Raw genomic sequence first — 20,008 nt, 5'->3', positions numbered from 1 at the left:
TATTGTCTTTGTGTTGATGGGATTTGCACAATGCTGTTAGATATGGAGCCTCAGAATTCAAACAGTGGTATGTTTTCAAGCCAGCGTAGTGTGGCTGGAAGGGAAATTTGAAGATGATAGCGCTCTTATACAGTTGCTAAACTTGTTATAGGTGATTGAGATCAAAAACTTGGGAAATGTTGTTGAAGAAACCTTGATGAGTTGTTGCAGTTGCTTTTAGTTTCAGAAATGAAATTTGTCAGCTCTGGTTTCCTGTGTCAGTCTTCTGATTGGTTTTCTCTCATACCATTTGACTTTCCCAAATGTTCAGTATTCAATTGTGCCTTTGACGATTCCTGGAATTGGTCAAACTTCAATTGTAATTTTTTTTTCTACAATTGAAAGATAACTGACTTTCTGTTTATAAAAAATAATTGGCATATTGTGAGGACAACTTCTTTTAACTGGTAAAGCTGGCAGAATAACTTGGTCCTACTGGTTCTGCATCATTCCAGTGATGACACACTGGTCTCTTGCCGACACCTGTACTATATTGGTGCCAAGAATTTGAATTTGAGAACCAAACTGACCTGAATACCCACACCTTCAGAACAGAAGCAATCATTTTCTCTCCAGTGTCACCATCAATGTCTCCCACAGAGCATAGCTACGAATTGTTCTCAGCCAGCTTAAGTTGTGTACATTAAGTTATGTTCTAATGTTAAGCTGTAACATCTCTATAACTCTAATTTTGCTTGCATTGTCCCATTTTGTACATATATAATGCAACGTATTTCCATCTGAGAAATCAGTGATTTAAATATTTAGTGTTTTCAAAGAATTATCTTCAGCAATTCTGTCAGAATCAGGATCAGAATCAGAATTTATTATCACCATCTTATGACAAGAAATTTTGTTGTTTTGCAGCAGCAGTACAGTACAAAGACATAAAAATCACTATAAATTACAGTTTTACTATAAATTATAGTACAAAATAAAAGGAATAATGAAGTAGTGTTCCTGGGTTCATGGACCTTTCAGAATTCTGATGGCAGAGGAGAAAAAGGTGTTTCTGAAATGTTGAGTGTGGGTCTTTAGGCTCCTATACCTCCTCCCTGAAGGTAGTAATGAGAAGAGGGCATGTCCCGGATGGCGAGGATCTTTAGTGATGGATTCTACCTTCTTGAGGCACCGCCTCCTGAAGATGTCCTCGATGATGGGGAGGGTTGTGCCTGTGATGGAGCTGGCTAACTCTACAACCCTCTGCAGCCTCTTACAATACTGTGCGTTGGGGCCTCCGTACCAGGCAGTGATGCAACCAGTCAGAATGCTCTCCACTGTACATCTATAGAAATTTGCAAGAGTCTTTGTTGACAGACCAAATCTCCTCAAACTCCTAATGAAGTAGAGCCACTGGCGTGCCTTCTTCATGATTGCATCAATGTGTTGGGCCCAGGACAGATCATCAGAAATGTTGACACCCAGGAACATAAAGCTTCTCACCCTTTCCACTACTGACCCCTCAATGAGGACTGGTGCATGCTCTCCCGACTTCCCCTTCCTGAAGTCCTCAATCAGTTCCTTGGTCTTGCTGACGTTGAGTGCAAGGTTGTTGTTGTGACACCACTCAACCAGCTGATCTACCTCACTCCTGTACTCCTTGTCGCCATCTGAGATTTTACCAACAACAGTTGTGTCATCTGCGAATCTATGGATGGCGTTTGAGCTGTGCTTAGCCACACAGTCATGAGTGTAGAGCAGTGGGCTAAACACGCATCCTTGAGCTGCGCCTGTGTTGATTGTCAGCGAGAACGAGACGTTATCACCGATCCGTCCTGACTGTGGTCTCCCGATGAGGAAGCTGAGGATCAATAGTAATGCCTTCTAAATCTGTTGGGTAGGCAAAGAGTTATTATTCATGGATGGATCTCCTTTGAAGTTACAAATGGCAAAGCAGAAACTCAGATATGTCTCTAATCTAACCCTGCCCTCTTTTTGTACTTTCTGTTGTTTACCATTCCTTGTCTGTTATCATATTTATTTCTCCCATTCTCTTCTCATTTCTTTGATATGATTACTTTCTCTTATTATCCTTTGTCTCACTACTTTACTCATTCTTGCCCACTTTAAGAGGATAGCTACAAAAATAGGCCCTCCACTCCCTTGAGACTGCTCCATTATTAAATGGGATCACAGCTTGCACCAGTCTATAAACAGTTTGTTCTGTGACTTATTGGGAACTGTACTAAATCAAATTGTTGAATGACATAACACCAATATATTTGGCTGGAAATGTTTTAGTTGATTCTGTTACTTGTTGAATTTTAAGTATTGCAGTAAGGGATTTAATTGTGATCCAGCCAAAATCCAGAATTCTCTTTCAAAAGGTTCATCTCATGATAATTGCTTAGATTTGAAATTTTCTGCATCTCTACAGTCTACTATTTATTGGAATTGTTTAGTAATGATCATGCTAAATTCTAGCTGCTAATTCTATTGAAAGTCTGTGAGATAATAAAGAACTTATGTACCTCAATCTGCTTTAGGTGTTGGTGTGCAGACACTTCAGTGACATTTACTCCTTATCTAAAATGTAAGGTTCCAAACCATATAAAGTCATCACAGATTTGCGTCTGTTTTAGCTGAGTGCCTTTTATCAGCTTTTATTTGAACATGTGCATCACGCAATTACCAGCAACCTGACAAGGTCTTAAATCCTTCTTTCTTTATTCCAGCCCCTCCATCAAAATGCCTGAAAATGTGTAAGTATAATTAAGGTGACAATAATAACTGATAAAAATTCTGATCTTTGTTACTTACAATAACACTTGTGTCTTTTCTTCATTATTATTTATACAGTGGAGAGGTAAGGCTACTTGCTTCTTTTGAAACTTTGCATTCATTTAATCCTTTCCCCTCCCCTGCATTTTGCTGTTTCACACACCTTACAATTTGGTACTGATCTGTTGTGTGTAATTCAGAAGATTAAACCTTTCTAATGAACATTAACAAAAACAAATCAATGGACTATTATTTGCTGTATAATATGTTGAATTTCTGATTATTGTGTAGAAAAAATATAACAATAAAAAGGAAGAGGATTTGCACATTATATTATGACAATGTGCATGTTAGTTATAGCCAACCTGTCACCTAATTTATATATTCTAATGAGAGAATTTTTTTAAATTTTAAGATGGGTTTGTTTTACAGTGATTACAACACTTGTCAGGATTATTAATTTTTCATCTGCACAGACGCATGTGACAAATTTGTTTATGATAACACAAATATTGGAAGAAAGATTTATTTGTTCTTTTTGTATGACGTTCTGATCAGTAATCATTGACCTATCCTTAGTACTAGTACTTACATACATACACATTAGAAATAGGAGTAAGCCATTTTGCTCCTCAAACCTGCCCTGCCATTTAATAAGATCATTGCTAATCAGACTGTAATCTCAAACCTGCATTGCCATCAACCTACATAAACCTTGCACCCAATTCCTTATCACATATTTATCTACTACTGCTTTAAAAATATTTAAAGACTCTGCTTCCACAATCCTTTGAGGAAGTTCCAAACACTCATGACCCTGTGAAAGGAAAAATCTCATTCTTAAACACTAGTCCTTTATTCTATGTTTAATAGCAAAATGAATCATTCACTCAACATCCATCCATTCAAGATCTTAAGTGTTTCAAACAAGTCACCTCTCACTCCAGCAGTAACAAGCTTCACCTGTACAATATTTCCTTATAAGATAACTCATCCATTCCAGGTACTGGTCAAATAAACATTCTCTGAGTCGTTAAGATCTTTCCTTAAATAAGGACTCCAGATGTGGCCTCACAAATGACCCACATAAAAGAAGCATGCACTAGGATAACTTGACTACTCTGCACTTCACAGCTTTGCAATCTGTCACCATTTAAATAATATATTTTTTGTGTTATTTTTCATGCCAAAATGAACAATTTCACATCTTTCCACATTGTACTCCATTTGCCAGACCTTTCTCCCTTTCCCCACTCACTTTAACCATTTACCTAATTTTGTCATCTCCTTGTGCCCTCTTTCTTTCTTGCCTATCTTTGCATCATCAGCAACTAAACCTTCAATCCCTTCATCTAGATCTTTCATATGAATTGTAAAAAGTTGAAGTCTCAGCACTGATCCCTATGGCACATCATTTGTTCCATCTTGCCAACCAGAAAAAGACCTATTTATGTCCACTCTCTGTTTCCCATTAATCAGCCTTTCTTCTTTCCGCGGTATTTTGTTACCACCTACACTTTCCGCAATAACCTCTGATGTCACACCTTATCAAATGTATCGCCCTTTATCCACAGCACATGTTACTTCATGGGGCAATACCTTCCTGACTAAAGTATCAATTTTATTACAACCAGACTGAATGTAGAGTAGATTTTTTTATCCATTAATGATCATCCATTCAGGAAAAGAAGGTATACTGAAACATTTTTTCTTTCAGTTGTGACTTAAACCATCATCTGCTTGATCTATTATCTACTTGTAAAGATGACGCATAATTCCTGATGTTGCAAAAATCGGTGAGGTATCAATTATATGTCAGATATATTCAGAGATGGCTGGAAATGAAAGCGAGTGTGTGCCACTTGCACCAGAATTAACAAACACTTATTCCAATTACAAAATTAAACTGTGTTGACAAATATTTTGAAAGACAATAAATGAACTGAGGTCTACAGTGAGCTATGGATTGATACAAAGACTAAAACAATTAGAAAACTCAATATTGAAATAAAAAGTGTTTCATTTTAAATGTATTTCTTACTCTTGAAAATATGAAAAGCAAAAGCTGACAGAAATTTGATTGGATTTGGAGTTGGAATTGGTTTATTATTGTCATATGTACTGAGGTACAGTGAAAAACTTGCCTTGCATGCCATCCATACAGATCAATTCATTACACAGTTCATTGAAGTAGTACAAGGTAAAACAATAACAGAATGTAGAATAAAGTGTAACAGCTACAGAGAAAGTGTAGTGCAGGTAAACGATAAGGTGCAAGGTCATAACAAGGTAGATTGTGAATTCAAGTCCATCTTATTGTACTAGGGAACCATTCAATAGTCTTATAACAGCGGGGTAGAAGCTGTCCTTGAGCCTGGTGGTACATGTTTTCAGGCATTTGTATCTTCTGCCCGATGGGAGAGGGGAGAAGAGAGAATGTCTGGGATTGGTGGGGTCTTTGATTGTGCTGGCTACTTTGCTGAGGCAGCGGCAAGTATAGACAGAGTCCATGGACGGGAGGCTGGTTTCCATGATATGCTGTTCAAGACAGTATTTCCAGAAGTCTTGCATTCTGTTTGATCATCATCCTCATTCATAAATATCCTAATGTGGGACAATATTTTAGAACCATAAAGTTTACAGGCTGTACAAAGTGTAATTCCTCATTCCAAAATTTGAGGCCAATTTCGGCATCAGGAAAATGCATGCCTATAGATAATTTGGTGAATGATTCAGCTTAATATCAACCAAGTTATAGTTCAGGTTCCAGGGGATTCTACCACTTTCTGCACTGTTATGCTAGCAGCAAACCCAAGAGACTGCAGCTCTGCTGGAATAAGAGTCAAATGTAGCACTGAAAGCACTGGGAGTTTATTACTCAAGCCAGCCTCTCTGTATGCAAATTAAACCTGTGTCAGTTAAAAAACAGCTCAATTTTTCAATGTCAACACCATCTGGAGGTGCAAGACGGTTACAAATACCAGCTCACTGCTCTTTTAAATTTGACTACACCATTAACTTTTTACTGGAATGTTACTCTGGGACCTAACATTCAAAAGACATACAAGCTACCTCTCTCCATCTTAAAAGATATTGCCATTAAATGTTCATCTGACAATTGATGGAAGAAAGCAACAAATCAAAGAAAGGATGGAATATTATAAGGCAATTAGTGAGAAAGAAAAATAACATAGAAAGTTATATGAAAAAAATCAGAAATTAAAGAGGAAAGTAAATAAATGTTAGTTATATACAGAAATTATAAGGGAACACAATGAAAGGGCTTCAGTAAATCTGATAAGAATACGGAAAGAGTGTTGAGCAGTGAATTGACCAAGAAATTAACCCTCCTTTCAATACCTCCATAGAGAAAATCAAAGATTTCAGCTTCTCGCAAGCTCATGCTTAAGGTAAGCTTCTGCAGATTTGACCTTTTCATTTGATTTATCCACAGCTGTACTTCAGCAATTTTCACACATGGCTGCTTGTCTTCATTCAAGCTTCATTCAGTGAGGTGACTGTTATAGTGCAAAAAATAAGATTCTTTACAATTCATCTTGTCTCGCTAAAGGATAGCCAAAAGTTGAAGAACTTGCACCACTGCCATTTCCTCTCTTTTCAGCTGATGTTTGGTCTTCATTAGTAAGGGCATGTTCTGGGTAAAGGCGGGATGACACCCGGTAGTAAAAAGATTTTCCTGGCTATAGTTTTGAGAAACTTGAAAACTGGTTTCTCAAAACCTTCCTTTGTTCCATGTTTCAGATTGCAACTCATTTCACCTGAAGCTAACTTTTTTGATAACATTTCTGAACACTTTAAAATCTCTGTTTCAGCCAATTATGAATTACCAAGCTGTTCAGATAACTTTATCATGATGTCCTGCAGGCTTAATTTAAGTCAGCTGTAAATAATGAAATCTCTGATAGCAGCTATGACTTTTAATGTCCTTGACATTTGCATAAGTACCCACTTTAACAGTGACATGTACTGTACTAGCAGCTAATCTATCAGAATTTTCCATATGTTTTAGAACGAGTATAACTCTGGGGTTTTTGACTTACACACCGAGTTTCAGTCCTTTACACTAGAATTGCACTACATTTTCATCAATAAAAATAATACAGCATTTTAAATGTGTGCTTTCTCTCAGAGAATACAGTAATTTTCCTTTCAGCGGTCAATCTTTGTTTATTTTTCAATGTGGCTTATAATTAAAATAAGAATTTAATGTTCAAGGCATGGCAGGAAATGAGCAAACTTGCATTTGCCCTCTAGAGCTTGTTGCTGGCAAAAGCGAAAGAAGAATTAGAGCAAGAAATGATGGAAAGAAGTGAAGAAAAAGAAAGATTTCTTGGAGAACGGGTCCCACCTGTAAAGATGGCAGGCCTGTCCTTTAGTCAACTGCAGGTACATTTATTCTTTTATTTTGAAATATAATGATTTCTATTGCTTATTATGATTTTTGTATAAACTAACAAAACTGAAACTGTGAGGATTCTATCAATGGGTGCAGACAGCAGTTTGTGGATTCAGTTTTAATTTGGTTTCAACAGGCTGGACAAAGGCCTCTATGAGAAAGGGAAACCTGAGTTCCTCTTATTCCAGCTTAATTCACTTTCCCAGATTTCTTTGTCTCATCGTTGTTGGTTCAGCCTTCATCAAATAACAATGCACTTCCTTCTCTAAGCTTTTCCATCTTTCTCCTCCTTTTCATCACATCTTAAGATTTCACCTTCTGATATCACAAGATCACAAGATCACAAGATCACAAGATAAGGGAGCAGAAGCAGGCCATTCGGCCCATCGAGTCTGCTCCAAGGAAAAGGGAAAAAGAAATGGGGTGGGAAAAAAGAGAGAGAAAAAAAAACTATTCTAATCCCATTTGCCAGCCTTATCCCCATATGCCTTGATACCCTGACTATTTAGATATCTGTCTATCTCCTCCTTGAATACCCCCACTGATCTGGCCTCCACTGCTGTGCGTGGCAAGGAGTTCCACAATTTCACCACCCTCTGGGTAAAGAAACTTCTCCTCATCTCTGTCTTGAAACTGTACCCTCTAATTCTAAGATTGTGCCCTCTGGTCCTGGACACGCCCACCAAGGGAAACAGCCTAGCCACATCTACTCTATCCTTACCTGTCAACATTTTAAATGTCGCTACGAGGTCCCCTCTCATCCTTCTGTACTCCAGCGAGTACAGTCCAAGAGCCGACAAACGCTCATCATACTTAAGCCCTTTCATTCCTGGAATCATTCTCGTAAATCTCCTCTGAACCCTCTCCAACGTCAGCACATCCTTCCTAAGATGCGGGGCCCAAAACTGCGCACAGTATTCCAAATGAGGCCTCACTAGCGCCCCGTAGAGCCTCATCAACACTTCCTTACTTTTATACACTATACCTCTCGAGATGAATGCCAACATAGCATTCGCTTTCTTAACCACCGATCCAACCTGGTGGTTAACTTTTAAGGTATCTTGTACGAGTACCCCCAAGTCCCTTTGTACTACCGCACTATCAATCTTCTCTCCTTCTAGATAATAATCTACCCGCTTATTTCTACTTCCAAAGTGTACAACTGCACATTTCTCAACATTGAATCTCATCTGCCATTTCCTTGCCCATTCTCCTAAACTGTCTAGGTCCCTCTGCATTCTTTCTATTTCCTCTATGCTCCCTACTCCTCCACTTATCTTGGTGTCATCCGCAAACTTAGCCACACAACCATTTATTCCATCATCCAAATCATTGATGTACAAGGTAACAATGTCAAAGATGAACGCATCCTGGTCCAAAACATTTGGCTGTAACAATTTGGTTAAAAAGACCTACCATGAGACCTGCTGAGAAAACAGTGATCAATACCAGTTCACTGTCGACCAAGTAATATATACTAACCTTACGGGTATCTACAGAAGCAAACACTTTTCCAAGGGGATTGTGGTAACTGGTCCCATGAGCAGCATAAGCAAATTCTTCTAACCATATAGGAACTTCTTGTTGGGCATCAGAAAGGACTTTCTTTAGTCACTCTTCCTAATATCTCCTTTTTCAGCTTAGTGTCAACATTGACGATCCTGGAACACTTCATTATGTTAAGATGTAAAATAACTGCAAATCATTGAGTTCGTAAGTCAAAATCAAACTCCATTTTAAACCACAGATGAGGTCCTGTACAAATAACATTCATGTGATAAAGATGACACTTTCTAGTTACATGATTTTATGCATTTAAATGATAAAAGGACAGTGGTTTGAAAGTTGTTTTAAATGTTGTTTTAAAATCGGAACATCGTATAACCATATCACCAGAAGCTTTTGATTGTTGCACCACTTACTGAGATGAATATTACCGAACCAATCCACCCCCCCCCCCCCCTGCCCCACCGCCTGGTATTGCTCCCCACTCACCTGCGTTTACCTGGGCTGGATGTTGGGGACAGACCTGGATGGCACTCTATACCTTGGCAATGGCCAGAACTAGTCTAGAGGAGTTGGTCTCAGGTGGTGCACAGCTGACACCAGCTCATTGGAAAACCCGAGCACTCTTTGGCTGTGAATAAAGCTCAGGGCCAGTGTTTTGTCTTTTGTTGAAAGCCTATAAGGTTTTTCATAGTTTTTACATGTCGCTGATATTTAAAACTGTTTGGTGGCATAAGTAACCCTGAAAAAGAAAAAGTTAACTAAAAACACGCTAAAGCAAGAACAATTTAATGAAAATATTAAACCTGAGCAAAATAATTAAAAGTATATACTCACCTTCCCCAATTTTGAGACTCAGAAGCCTCATTGAAATGAATGACACTCTAATCTTGCCACTTGGTTTGCTTGTGGAGGATTGGAGAGGCGGACTGGGGAGTGCCAGCAAGGCTGGTCATTACCATTGGACTCCATGAGGCAATGGAGACAAGCAATGTGTGGATTGACAGATACAGCAGTGTCCATCACTCAGTCAGTCCCAAAATTCTCACAGTCTTCCCCCAAATGCAAACTGAAGCTGCAAATTACTTGCTTTCCCCATCATACCTCTTAATGGTTTATTGCCTTTTGGTGTGTTAATCATGCAAGTCTTGTTCAATTGCTCACACTTGTGCAGAATGGAATTTTGTAGCAATGGATGTCCCAAACATCACACATTTAATATGTTATTCCAGGCACCAAAGAATTCCTTGCCTCCCTTCAAACAGAATATTTGCAGCAAGGTATTCTGCTTCTTCCAAGAAAACCTACTGACAAAAACACAGATAATTTGATTATTATCTCACAGTTGGATGTCACAGTGCCAATTAGCTGCTGCATTTACCATTGTTACAGCAAAGGCTACAGTTCAATGGTAAATAATAGGCAGTTTAGCACTTTTGGATACTCCAAGTTCATTATGGCTGCCATTAAAGTACAAAATGTTTTTTTTAGTCTTTGATTAAAACTAGAATTACAGCACCATTTCAGCAATAAATATTGGAAGCCATTTTTTGCATGACAGAATATTCCTTGTTAGCAAGCTGTTAGTATCAACAGAATGGCATCACTGTGTGTTGTCACCTTGAACAGCCATTACTTAATCTGAATTCAGTAATTATGACAGTTGACCTTACTGATCTTTATTGGAAAATGAGGTAAATGTAGTTTTTCATCAGAACAGGATATTGTTTCCTTCTTCATTATTGAAGGAATAGCATGGGCTATCTTCACGACTTAACATTCAATGCAGGGGATATATAAAGACTTCTCACCAATCTATAGCATTGAATGTAAAACAGGTGGTAGTTTTTTAAATTGTGTAGAAGTTTTAGATCATTAGTATGGCTAAGTGCCCTTTTCTGCATTCAAGTAATGCTGAATCCTTAGCCTGTTAGAACATCAGAATCAGCATTCAAGAACTTCAGGTCAAATTTAGGCAGAATTTGATGTAAGATGATCTATTTTTGTCTATTCACCAATTATGAGAAACTGCAAATGATTCTTAGATGGGAGGCCTGGTATGCAGAGGGAATGGTGATAATACTGCAAAGATTTATTTGGTAAGATCATATCATATCCTGCATATTGTAAATGATCAAAATATGTGGTGCTAATTTGAGATGTATTAAGAACCTTGAGTCTGTGTATCAGGAGCACCCAGAGGCCCTGTATAAGAGGCAGAAAGAGCAGATGACCTCACAACTACCCACATGTACCCCTTCAGCCACCACCACTCCCATCTGTGGTTTCCACATGGGTTTCATTAACCACCTGAGAATCCACAAAACCAGAGTGGAAGTAAATCATCGCTGATCCTGAGAGACTGCCCAGGCAGTAATATCAGGGCTTTCATGATGCCCGTTGTTTGTCTCAAAGTGAGGCTATCTATCAGGAGAATAAATGGTCCACCTGGAAAGTCAAAAAACAAAAAACTCTGAGATACTGGAAATCTGAAATAAAAACAGAAAATGCTGGGAACAAGCAGCAGTTTCCACAACATCTATGAAGAGAGAAACAGCCCGACTTGCTGAGCATTTCCATCATTTTCTATTTTTAGTCCATTTCATTGGAAGTTTATCAGTGTTATTTGTTGAGAGCATCCAAATGGTGAACTTAGTGAGGTTATGAGATTACCTTCACAAGCCACTGTATTAACTGGTAAATTATTAGATACTACATACCAGCAGATACACATGATGGAAAAATATTAAGAACACACCAAAATTGGAGCTGCTTTCATGTTGTTTTGAATTTCCAATTCTCCTGGGAAAAGAACCTAGACATTCTTTTCCCTTTTATACTTGACAAGTCACAGATTGAATCCAATATGCTCATACTGTGAAAAATATTCACATATAAATTAGAGGTTCTTATAAATGAAAGCATAAACCTATCATTGAAATGGAAAACAGATTAATAATTTTACATTTATTTTTATATTTTGCTTCAAAACTAATGTTGACAACATCAATATCTCAGGAACTGTGCCGTGAACTTCATGAGAAAATACATGTAGTGGACGAAGAACGATATGATATTGAAGCCAAAGTGTTACATAACAAGAGAGAGGTATGTAATCAGAGGTGGGTTTGCTTCTCCTGCCCTCAAACAGAATGTGCTGCTGCAGTTTCCTCTTTAGAGACAACTGAGAACCTGTGAAGAAGTCATTGAACTGAACAGAAATGAACAGAATCGCTATTTCAAGCTCCCATTGGAGTCTACTTTTCTGGCGTACAAGTTTAAGGCTGTACTCATATGGTTACTGATGCCTTATTGAAGAGTATTTCAAAGTTTTGTTTATTGATTCATGTTTTTGGATGCAGATATTACTGAAAAGACCAACTTTTATTGCCCTCTCTTGAGAAGGTAAGCTACCTTCTTTAACCACTGCAAGTCCTTCTGGTGAAGGTTCTCCCAGTAATAATGAAGAAATGACAATACATTTCCAAGTCAAAATGCTGAATGACTTGGAAGAGAACATGCAGATGGTGGCGACCCCATGCACTTACTTTCCTTGTCTTTCTTGGTAGTAGAGGTTGCAAATTTAGGAGCTGCTGTCAGAGTAGCACAGGTGAGTAACCACAGTACATTTTGTGGATGGTAAACAAGGTAGCTACTCTCTATTTGTGGTAGGAGGAATGAACGTTTAGGTTTGTTAATGGGGTCCAATCAAGTGGGCTGCTTTGTCTCAGATAGCATTGAGCTTCTTGTGTGTTCAACCAGGTAAGTGGACAGGAGTCCATCATGACTTGTACCCTTAGAAGAAGGAAAGATTTTGGGGTGTCAGGAGATGAGTTACTCACAGAAGGGCATCCAGCTTATGACCTGCTCCTCTTTTAGCCCAAGTGAGTTACTGCATAAAGATGTTGATAGTGGGGGATTTGGAGATCATAATGACATTGCATATCAAGAATAACTGGTAAGAATATCCCTTGTAGGAGTTGGTCATTGCTTGGCACTTTGTGGCACCAACTTACCTGCCACTTATCAACCCATGCTTGAATATTGTCTCGATCTTTCTGCAAGCAGGAATGGATTGTTTCATTTGCTCTGGAATCACAGAGTAGAACATTATGCAGTCACGTGCATAAGTATCACCAGTTCTATCCATGGGACTTCAGCAAGATCATTGATAAAGCAGCAGAAGATGGTTGCGATTAGGACCCTGCCTTAATGTTCTGGGGTAGGGATGATCACAACTATCTTCTTTGTGCAAGGAATGATTCCAGTCATTAGAGAGTTTACCTTGAAACCCATTGACCAAGGCTCCTTGATGACACATTTGGTCAAATGCTGCCTTGATGATAATGATAGCCACTCCCACTGCACCTCTGGAATTTGATTTAGGTCCAAAAATGTATGCCACTCAGGAGTCAATGTGTGGCCAAATTTGGGTTGTTGGGCTGGGTAGCTGTGATGAGCAGAGGAGTGACTATGTGTTGGGTGGGGGTGGGGAGTAGAAGTTCTGAACCTCTACTCCCCACCCCCACCCAACACAAGAGCAAGTTGTCCCAGGAATGACCAACCATCATTGCTTTTGGAACAATATGGTGTGGGTTTCACTCATAGAACAAAACCAGCATTACATGTGGAATGACATTATCCCCTGCGTTCTCATGCAACATTTGGATCCTAGGTATTTTTCTGGAGTATTGTGAGGTGTTGCATTTTGGGAAGTCAAACCAGGGTTGGACATTCACAGTGAATGGTAGGGCCCTAGGGATTGCTGTAGAATAGAGGGATCTAGGAGCCAGATACATTGTTCCCTGAAAGTCAAGATAGACAAGGTGGTGAAGAAAGCATTTGGCATGCTGGCCTTCATCAGTCAGGGCACTGAGTACAGGAGTTGGGACACCATGTTGTAGTTGTACAGGACGTTGTTGAGGCTGCACCTGGGGTATTGTGTCAGTTTTGGTCACCCTGTTATAGGAAATACATCATTAAGCTGGAAAGAGTGCAAAGAACATTTTTGAGATTGTTTCCAGGACTCAATGGCCTGAGCTATAGGGAGATGTTGGCAGGCTAACACTTTATTCCTTGGAGCATAGGAGACTGAGGGATGATCTTATAGAGGTGTATAAAATCATGATGGGCATAGATAAGGTGAATGCACTCAGTCTTTTTCCCAAGAAAAGGGAATCAAAAACTAGAGGGCATAGGTTTCAGCTAAGAGGGGAAAGATTTGAAAGGGACTTGAGGGGTAACTTTTTCATGCAGAGTGTGGTGCATATATGGAACAAGCCACCAGCGAAAGTGAGTGTGGCAGGTACAATAATGACATTTAAAAGACAATTGGACAGGTGCACTGATAAGAAAGGTTTCGAGGGACAAAAGCCAAACATGGGCAAATGAGACTAGCTTAGATGGGCATCTTAGTCAGTGAGGTCATGTTGGGCCCAGGGGCATGTTTCCTTGCTGTATTACTCAATGACAATATGGATTCAGAAATGGACATTCTCTCATTTATCTCCAAAAAAAAGAATACAAATACATACAAGAAAATAGAAGCAGGTGCAGGCTGCCTCACCCCTCAAGCCTGCCCTGCCATTCACTGCTGAACTGCCTTAACCCTTCTATGCCAGATCCCCATGTCCCTCAACTCCTTGATCATTCAAAAATTTATCTACTTCTTCTTTGAATGCCTCCAGATGCTCTACAGAGAGAATTCCAGAGATTCTCCACCCTTTGTGAGAAGAAATTCCGACACACCTCAGTTTAAAATGACTTGTAATCCCTAATCTTGTAACTATGTCCCCTCAATTTGAGATTTGCCTACTCGTGGAAATGTCTCAACATCTACCCTGTCATGCACCCTTTAGGATCATATATGTTTTAATAGCATCACCCCTCATTCTTTTAAACTACAATAGATACAGGTCAAATTTTTTTTTGCACTGCATATTGCCGGAAAAAAATCGGTTACTAGATTGAACTTTTAGGTGGTCATTTAGAAGAGTGTGAAATGTACTTAGAATTGATGATAACAGGTGACTGTGGCTTTAAGGTTACCACATGCTTAAGCACAATGTCTTGTGATTAGTTGCTCTCTGGGCTATAGCAATTGCCAGAGAAGCTTGTTGAACCAGTTTGGAGAGTCCCCTGGAGTAAACAATTACACTGTGCCTGCAGTCCTGTGAATTTATTCAGTTCCTCACCAAAAGGTTGGGTAAAGAAGCTGAAGGCAACAGAGTGTGAAATAAAGATCAGAACATATACACCACTTATGATAAAAGGTGAAATCTCTTAAATACTACAGGATGTAGATGAATTTACAATGTTACTTGCATCTTGTTACCCAGTTAGGCCACTAATTCACATGATCAACTGGATACAGGTACAAGGTACAGTATTTCTCTTTACTTCCTTCTCAGTGACCTTTGATATGACCTTTTTGTTGATTGCAGCAAGTTGCTTCCTTTTGTTACTGAGGAAGATGACCTGCTTTCTGTTCATTGGCATATCTCTCCAGTTATGGTTAAGTGAGGTGTCAATGAAAAGTTTCAGTGTCTTTTTATGCTCCCACTCACTCTATACCACATCTTCAAATTGGTTCTTTTGAAAAGTCAAGTGGGATTATGTCATACAGATGCATGATCATGCACACCGGAGGTGCAAAACCAAGAAATGAAATGATTACAAGCATCCACATTGGAATCAGACATTTTGATGTACCAATATGAACCCCGCCCCCCCCCCCCCCCCCCCCATTATGACTACTCTGGATTACAGAGGCACAAGAGACTGCAGATGTTGGAATCTGGAGCAAAAACATCGACTGTCTATTTCCCTTTCAGATGTTGCCTGACCCACTGAGATTTTTGCCAGCAACTCCTTCTTTATTCTGGATTATTATTGGGTCCATCAATTCAGATAGTCAAACTTAAGTCCTGATGGGTAACAAGCTTTAACAAATGCAAAGCATTTATTTTGTGACCATAGTGGTATTGGTATTGGTTTATTATTGTCACATGTACTGAGATACGGTGAAAAACTTAGTTTTGTAAGCCATCCATTAAGATCATTTCAAAACATACTCTAAGTACCTTGAGGTAGTACAAGGAAAAAACAATAACTGAATGCAGAGTATAATGTTACAGTTACAGTTACAGAGAAGGTGCAGTGCAGATAGACAACAAGATGCAAAGGCCATGATGAGATAGATTATGAGGTCAAGAGTTCAGCTTCAATGTACAAGAAGTCTGTTCAAGATTCTTATAACAACAGGATGGACACTGTCCTTGAGCTTGGTAATGCGTGCTTTCAAGCTTTTGTATCTTCTGCCCGATGGAAGGGGGGAGAAGAGAGGATGTCCAGGGTGGGAGGGGTCTTTGATTATGTTGTCTGCCTTTCCAAGGCAGCAAGAAATGTAGACAGAGACTATGGTGGGGAGGTTGGTTTTCATGATGGAGACACAAGAGACTGCAGATGCTAGAATATGGAGCAGCAAACAAAATGCTGGAGGGACTCGGAGATGAAGGGTCTCAATCCAAAATGTTGACTCATTTCCCTCTGCAAATACTGCCTGACCCACTGAATTGTTTGTTATTATGTGACCAACTAGTGCAGTGACTAATGTGGCATTCATTTTTGACTGATTTAACTGTCTGACTTCTCTTTCTAACCTTTAAGATTCAGGACCTGACTCTGAAAGTTTTGGATCTCAGAGGGAAGTTTAAGCGCCCCACCCTTCGCCGGGTTCGTGTCTCTGCTGATGCTATGTTGAGGGCCTTGCTGGGATCCAAGCACAAAGTATCCATGGATCTCAGAGCCAACCTGAAGTCAGTCAAAAAGGAAGATTCAGAAAAGGTATGAGAGCAAATGACAACCAGCGAAGATTCTCTCTGTGAATTCAGTGCAGGGAGTTATGTGGCCATTTCAAAAGCAGTTTAGCAGTTTATAGGTAACTGGCACACATCTATCCTTTCATTACCTTCCATGATTGAATGCTCTGCATTGGTAACTATTATTAATACCCTGCTCCAAACTGAGAAACCCATTTCGAGGGGAATTGAAGAGTCAATACTAGGACTTAAATTCAAATTCTTTGTTATTGTTACATGTAATGCTTGGTACACTGGTAAATATAGGTGATACATTTTGAAAACCAAATAATTACATGTGACAATTAAAGAAAATCACCATTGTAATATCAATATTTATATTTATCACTAAAATCAGTTCATTAATTTGTGCCTTAATTAAGCTTAAGAGCATGATCAAACCCAGCTTATAATATTAATGAATCTCAGAGCTAACCTGTATTCAAAAAAGTTCAATGCATTTACCCCTCAGGAGCCAAACTTCAGAATGACTTCATTGGTTGTAAAGTGCTTTTGGATGACCTGAGTTGTGAAAGGTGCTATATGATTGCAGGTTTTTCTCTTTTACGGCCATATTTTTCGGCCTTTAATCCCGAGGTCATATAAAATCAGTGGTACCTCACTGGGTACAATGGGCAAGTTAAGAAGGAAGTAATTCATTTTATATGTTTACTTAATGATTAAAGAGACTGCTGTTGACAGGTGTTGTATCCCACTCTTAGGAACGTCCAGTTGGAGTCAGTGATTGGCGTAAGAATGTGGAAGCAATGTCTGGAATGGAAGGCAGAAAGAAAATGTTTGATGCTGCTAAAACTCCAACTGGACAGTAAGTATGGAAAGGACATTATTCTTCTTTCACACATACCTTTTCTATCCAGTACCGTGAATATCAGAATTGTATGCAACATGCACTTAGCCTGGAACTTCTCTTTTGATGTTTGCCTCAGTGCCCATGTGTATTGTGCAACCCAGTTTTGGATGGGAGATTGCAGTTGTTGTAAAAGTGCACCAATCATGATCTTTTTTTGAAGCACAGATCACAAGGGGGAGATCAGGATCCCTTGCTGTGTACAATTTGAGAAGAGTGCAAAGAATTGCATTGTGTATCTTTATTTTCTCTTTTATGCTTTTGTTTCCAAAAATAAACATCAGTAAAACTACAAATCTTGTTGACGTAGTTTGTTTTTGACCATCAAAAGAAAAGTAGAATAAAATGGGAATAATGTGCCATGAACTGAAATGCAGGACATATTATCACGAAGTCATACAAACTTACTGGAACCTGATGCATTAAATTGCCTTCTTACATTTGGCACACATTACATACATTTCAGCCACAGCTGACATGCAAAATCTACCAGTTTAGCTCTAAGTACATACAACAATGGGTCCCCCCTGCTGTATTCAATGGAAAGAACTCTATGATAAATTGGTTACCAATGAGTAGGGCAGGAGTTGGCCTTGCTTCATTAAGAAGTCTTCAGCTGCTCCTGTGGTACCAATTACAAATGTTTAAATTTTTTTTTAAAGAAGAAACTTTTCTTGGTGTCAAGAAGCAGATTGTTCTCTCCCACCTCCGACTCCATCACCTTAGTGATCAAAACACCTGCATTACCCCAGCCTGGGATAGTTCCAGCATGGGGACTGGACAAAGGAAGTTTCCCTGTCAGAGTGATCTGACAATGGAGATCCATAGACCACAGCCTATGAGAGTCCTGAAGCTTTTGGTTTCCTGCAGAGTGACACTTGACATTAGTTTAGGTCAAAATCTAGTATAATTGACCTTGTAATCAATAATGATCATTAGAAATTGCATAATAACTTTTCTCTTCTGATGCACTTTAATTATGTATACCTTTCAGATGATTTTGCTTCACGAGGTTCAAGTCAATGGTATCTCCATTCCCATTATCTCCAGCTTTACATGCTTGTATTTCCCTGCTTTTGAAGAGATCCAGAATTGCTTGAAGAAAACATTGGTTACACAGGAGGAAAGACAATGAAGAATACTATTTTCAGACAATTAATGTAAAATGAGTTAATTGACAAACTACTACGGTTTTCTGCATCAACTGTAAATTCAAATGAAATAAAACTAAACTCATTGCCTGGGTGAAGAAGTTAATATCAACCTCTCAATTCATCTTGGTTGATTTGTTTAGCTGGCTGTCATTTAGCGAGAAGGTAAATACATTGACAATATTTGATTGTACTTGTGGCAATGTTTAGCTAATGTGGTAACATTGAGATATTTGGGTCCTCTGGTTCCTACCTGCTTCAAACCAACAGAATTTGGGGAGGGATTATCCTGAGTTCCTTGAAGAAGTAGGTAGAGAGTAGGGAGGTAAAAAGGTTTGGGTTGTGGCAGCTGAAAATAAGGCATTAATGAAACAATTAAATTCAAGGGTGTTCAGGTATTCAGAAATGGAGGAGACAGATTTGGAGAGTTAGAACATGTTATTATCAGAAAGTGCTCAAGGTTTCAGAAGCTAATATTAGGTTCATCACTCCATCCCATTCTGATCTATCAGTCTGTGGCCTCCTACACAGTTCCAATGAAGCCCAAGATAAACTTGAGGATTAGCACCTCATCTTTCTGGGTATGTTGCAGCCTTTGGAACTCAATATCCAATTCAATAATTTCAGATAACTCACTTTTCCTATTTGTATCAGAATAGACCAGCCCCTGCTCTGGGTTATCCATTTCCAATATTAATTCAGTTTTTCTCTTTCCACAGATACTGCCTGACCTAATGGACATTTCCAGCATTGTCCTTTTAATTTTAGGTTTCAGCAACAGCTCTGACCTGCACTTCAGTTTTAACATGTCACTTTCTTTGCTCTCTGTCCAGCTCCTTCATCAATCTGTCAACCAGACAGCTCTGTAAACATTGGGATCACCATTATCTTTGCAATCTAGAGGATCCTAGAAAAGTGAACAGTTTTGACATTGAGAGCAGGGCTTGGTCATGCAGCCAGACTTGACAATGAGGGGCAAGACCAGGTGTCTTCCATACCCTTACAAGTCTGTATTCCTTAGACTTAAGGGAACAGAGTAAAGACTGTATGAGGTGGTGGGTTGCAGGATGGGGGGGGGGGGGGGTGAGTAAAGTGTAGGGTGTTGGTGGCTATGGGGAGAGATAGCGATTGTTTTAATGAGGTCCCAGGGTTCCTCAAAAATTGGAGGATGGTTGAACATCCGGAGCAGCAGAAATAGCAGTGGGTAGAGAATCAAAGGTTAGACATCTGATATTTCATAGAGTAATAGTCACAGTGTCAGAGAGTGATGGGTTTGTAGAGCACAGAAACAAGTCCTTTGGCTCACACATCCATGCAAAACTTTTTGTCCATCTGCACTAATTACATTTGCCCACATTAGGACCGTATCGCTATGTTGGAAGTACAGGTGTAAGGGAATGGGAAGGATCTTCGGGAGTGGACACACAAGGAAATTAGCCATAGGAGA

At 39.2% G+C, this 20,008-nt stretch overlaps 1 protein-coding gene across 1 annotated transcript in view; it reads left to right on the top strand.

Moving 5' to 3' along the window:
* The window catches only part of LOC127580779 (troponin I, slow skeletal muscle-like), a 93,891-nt gene extending 75,259 nt beyond the window's left edge, over nt 1–18,632 (top strand). The window contains exons 3-9 of the mRNA XM_052034648.1: nt 2,715–2,741; nt 6,129–6,170; nt 7,036–7,167; nt 11,702–11,791; nt 16,352–16,528; nt 17,265–17,368; nt 18,405–18,632. Of these exons, the coding sequence (XP_051890608.1) occupies nt 6,162–6,170; nt 7,036–7,167; nt 11,702–11,791; nt 16,352–16,528; nt 17,265–17,368; nt 18,405–18,408 (516 nt within the window). The 5' untranslated portion in view covers nt 2,715–2,741; nt 6,129–6,161 and the 3' untranslated portion in view covers nt 18,409–18,632. The remainder of the gene's footprint in view (nt 1–2,714; nt 2,742–6,128; nt 6,171–7,035; nt 7,168–11,701; nt 11,792–16,351; nt 16,529–17,264; nt 17,369–18,404) is intronic.
* Nucleotides 18,633–20,008: the final 1,376 nt, after the last annotated feature.

This window comes from Pristis pectinata, chromosome 20, assembly GCF_009764475.1.
Source record: "Pristis pectinata isolate sPriPec2 chromosome 20, sPriPec2.1.pri, whole genome shotgun sequence".
In the NCBI taxonomy this organism is placed as follows: domain Eukaryota; kingdom Metazoa; phylum Chordata; class Chondrichthyes; order Rhinopristiformes; family Pristidae; genus Pristis; species Pristis pectinata.
The sequence above is the reverse complement of the archived record's forward strand: the minus strand, read 5'-3'. Positions and strand labels throughout refer to the sequence as shown.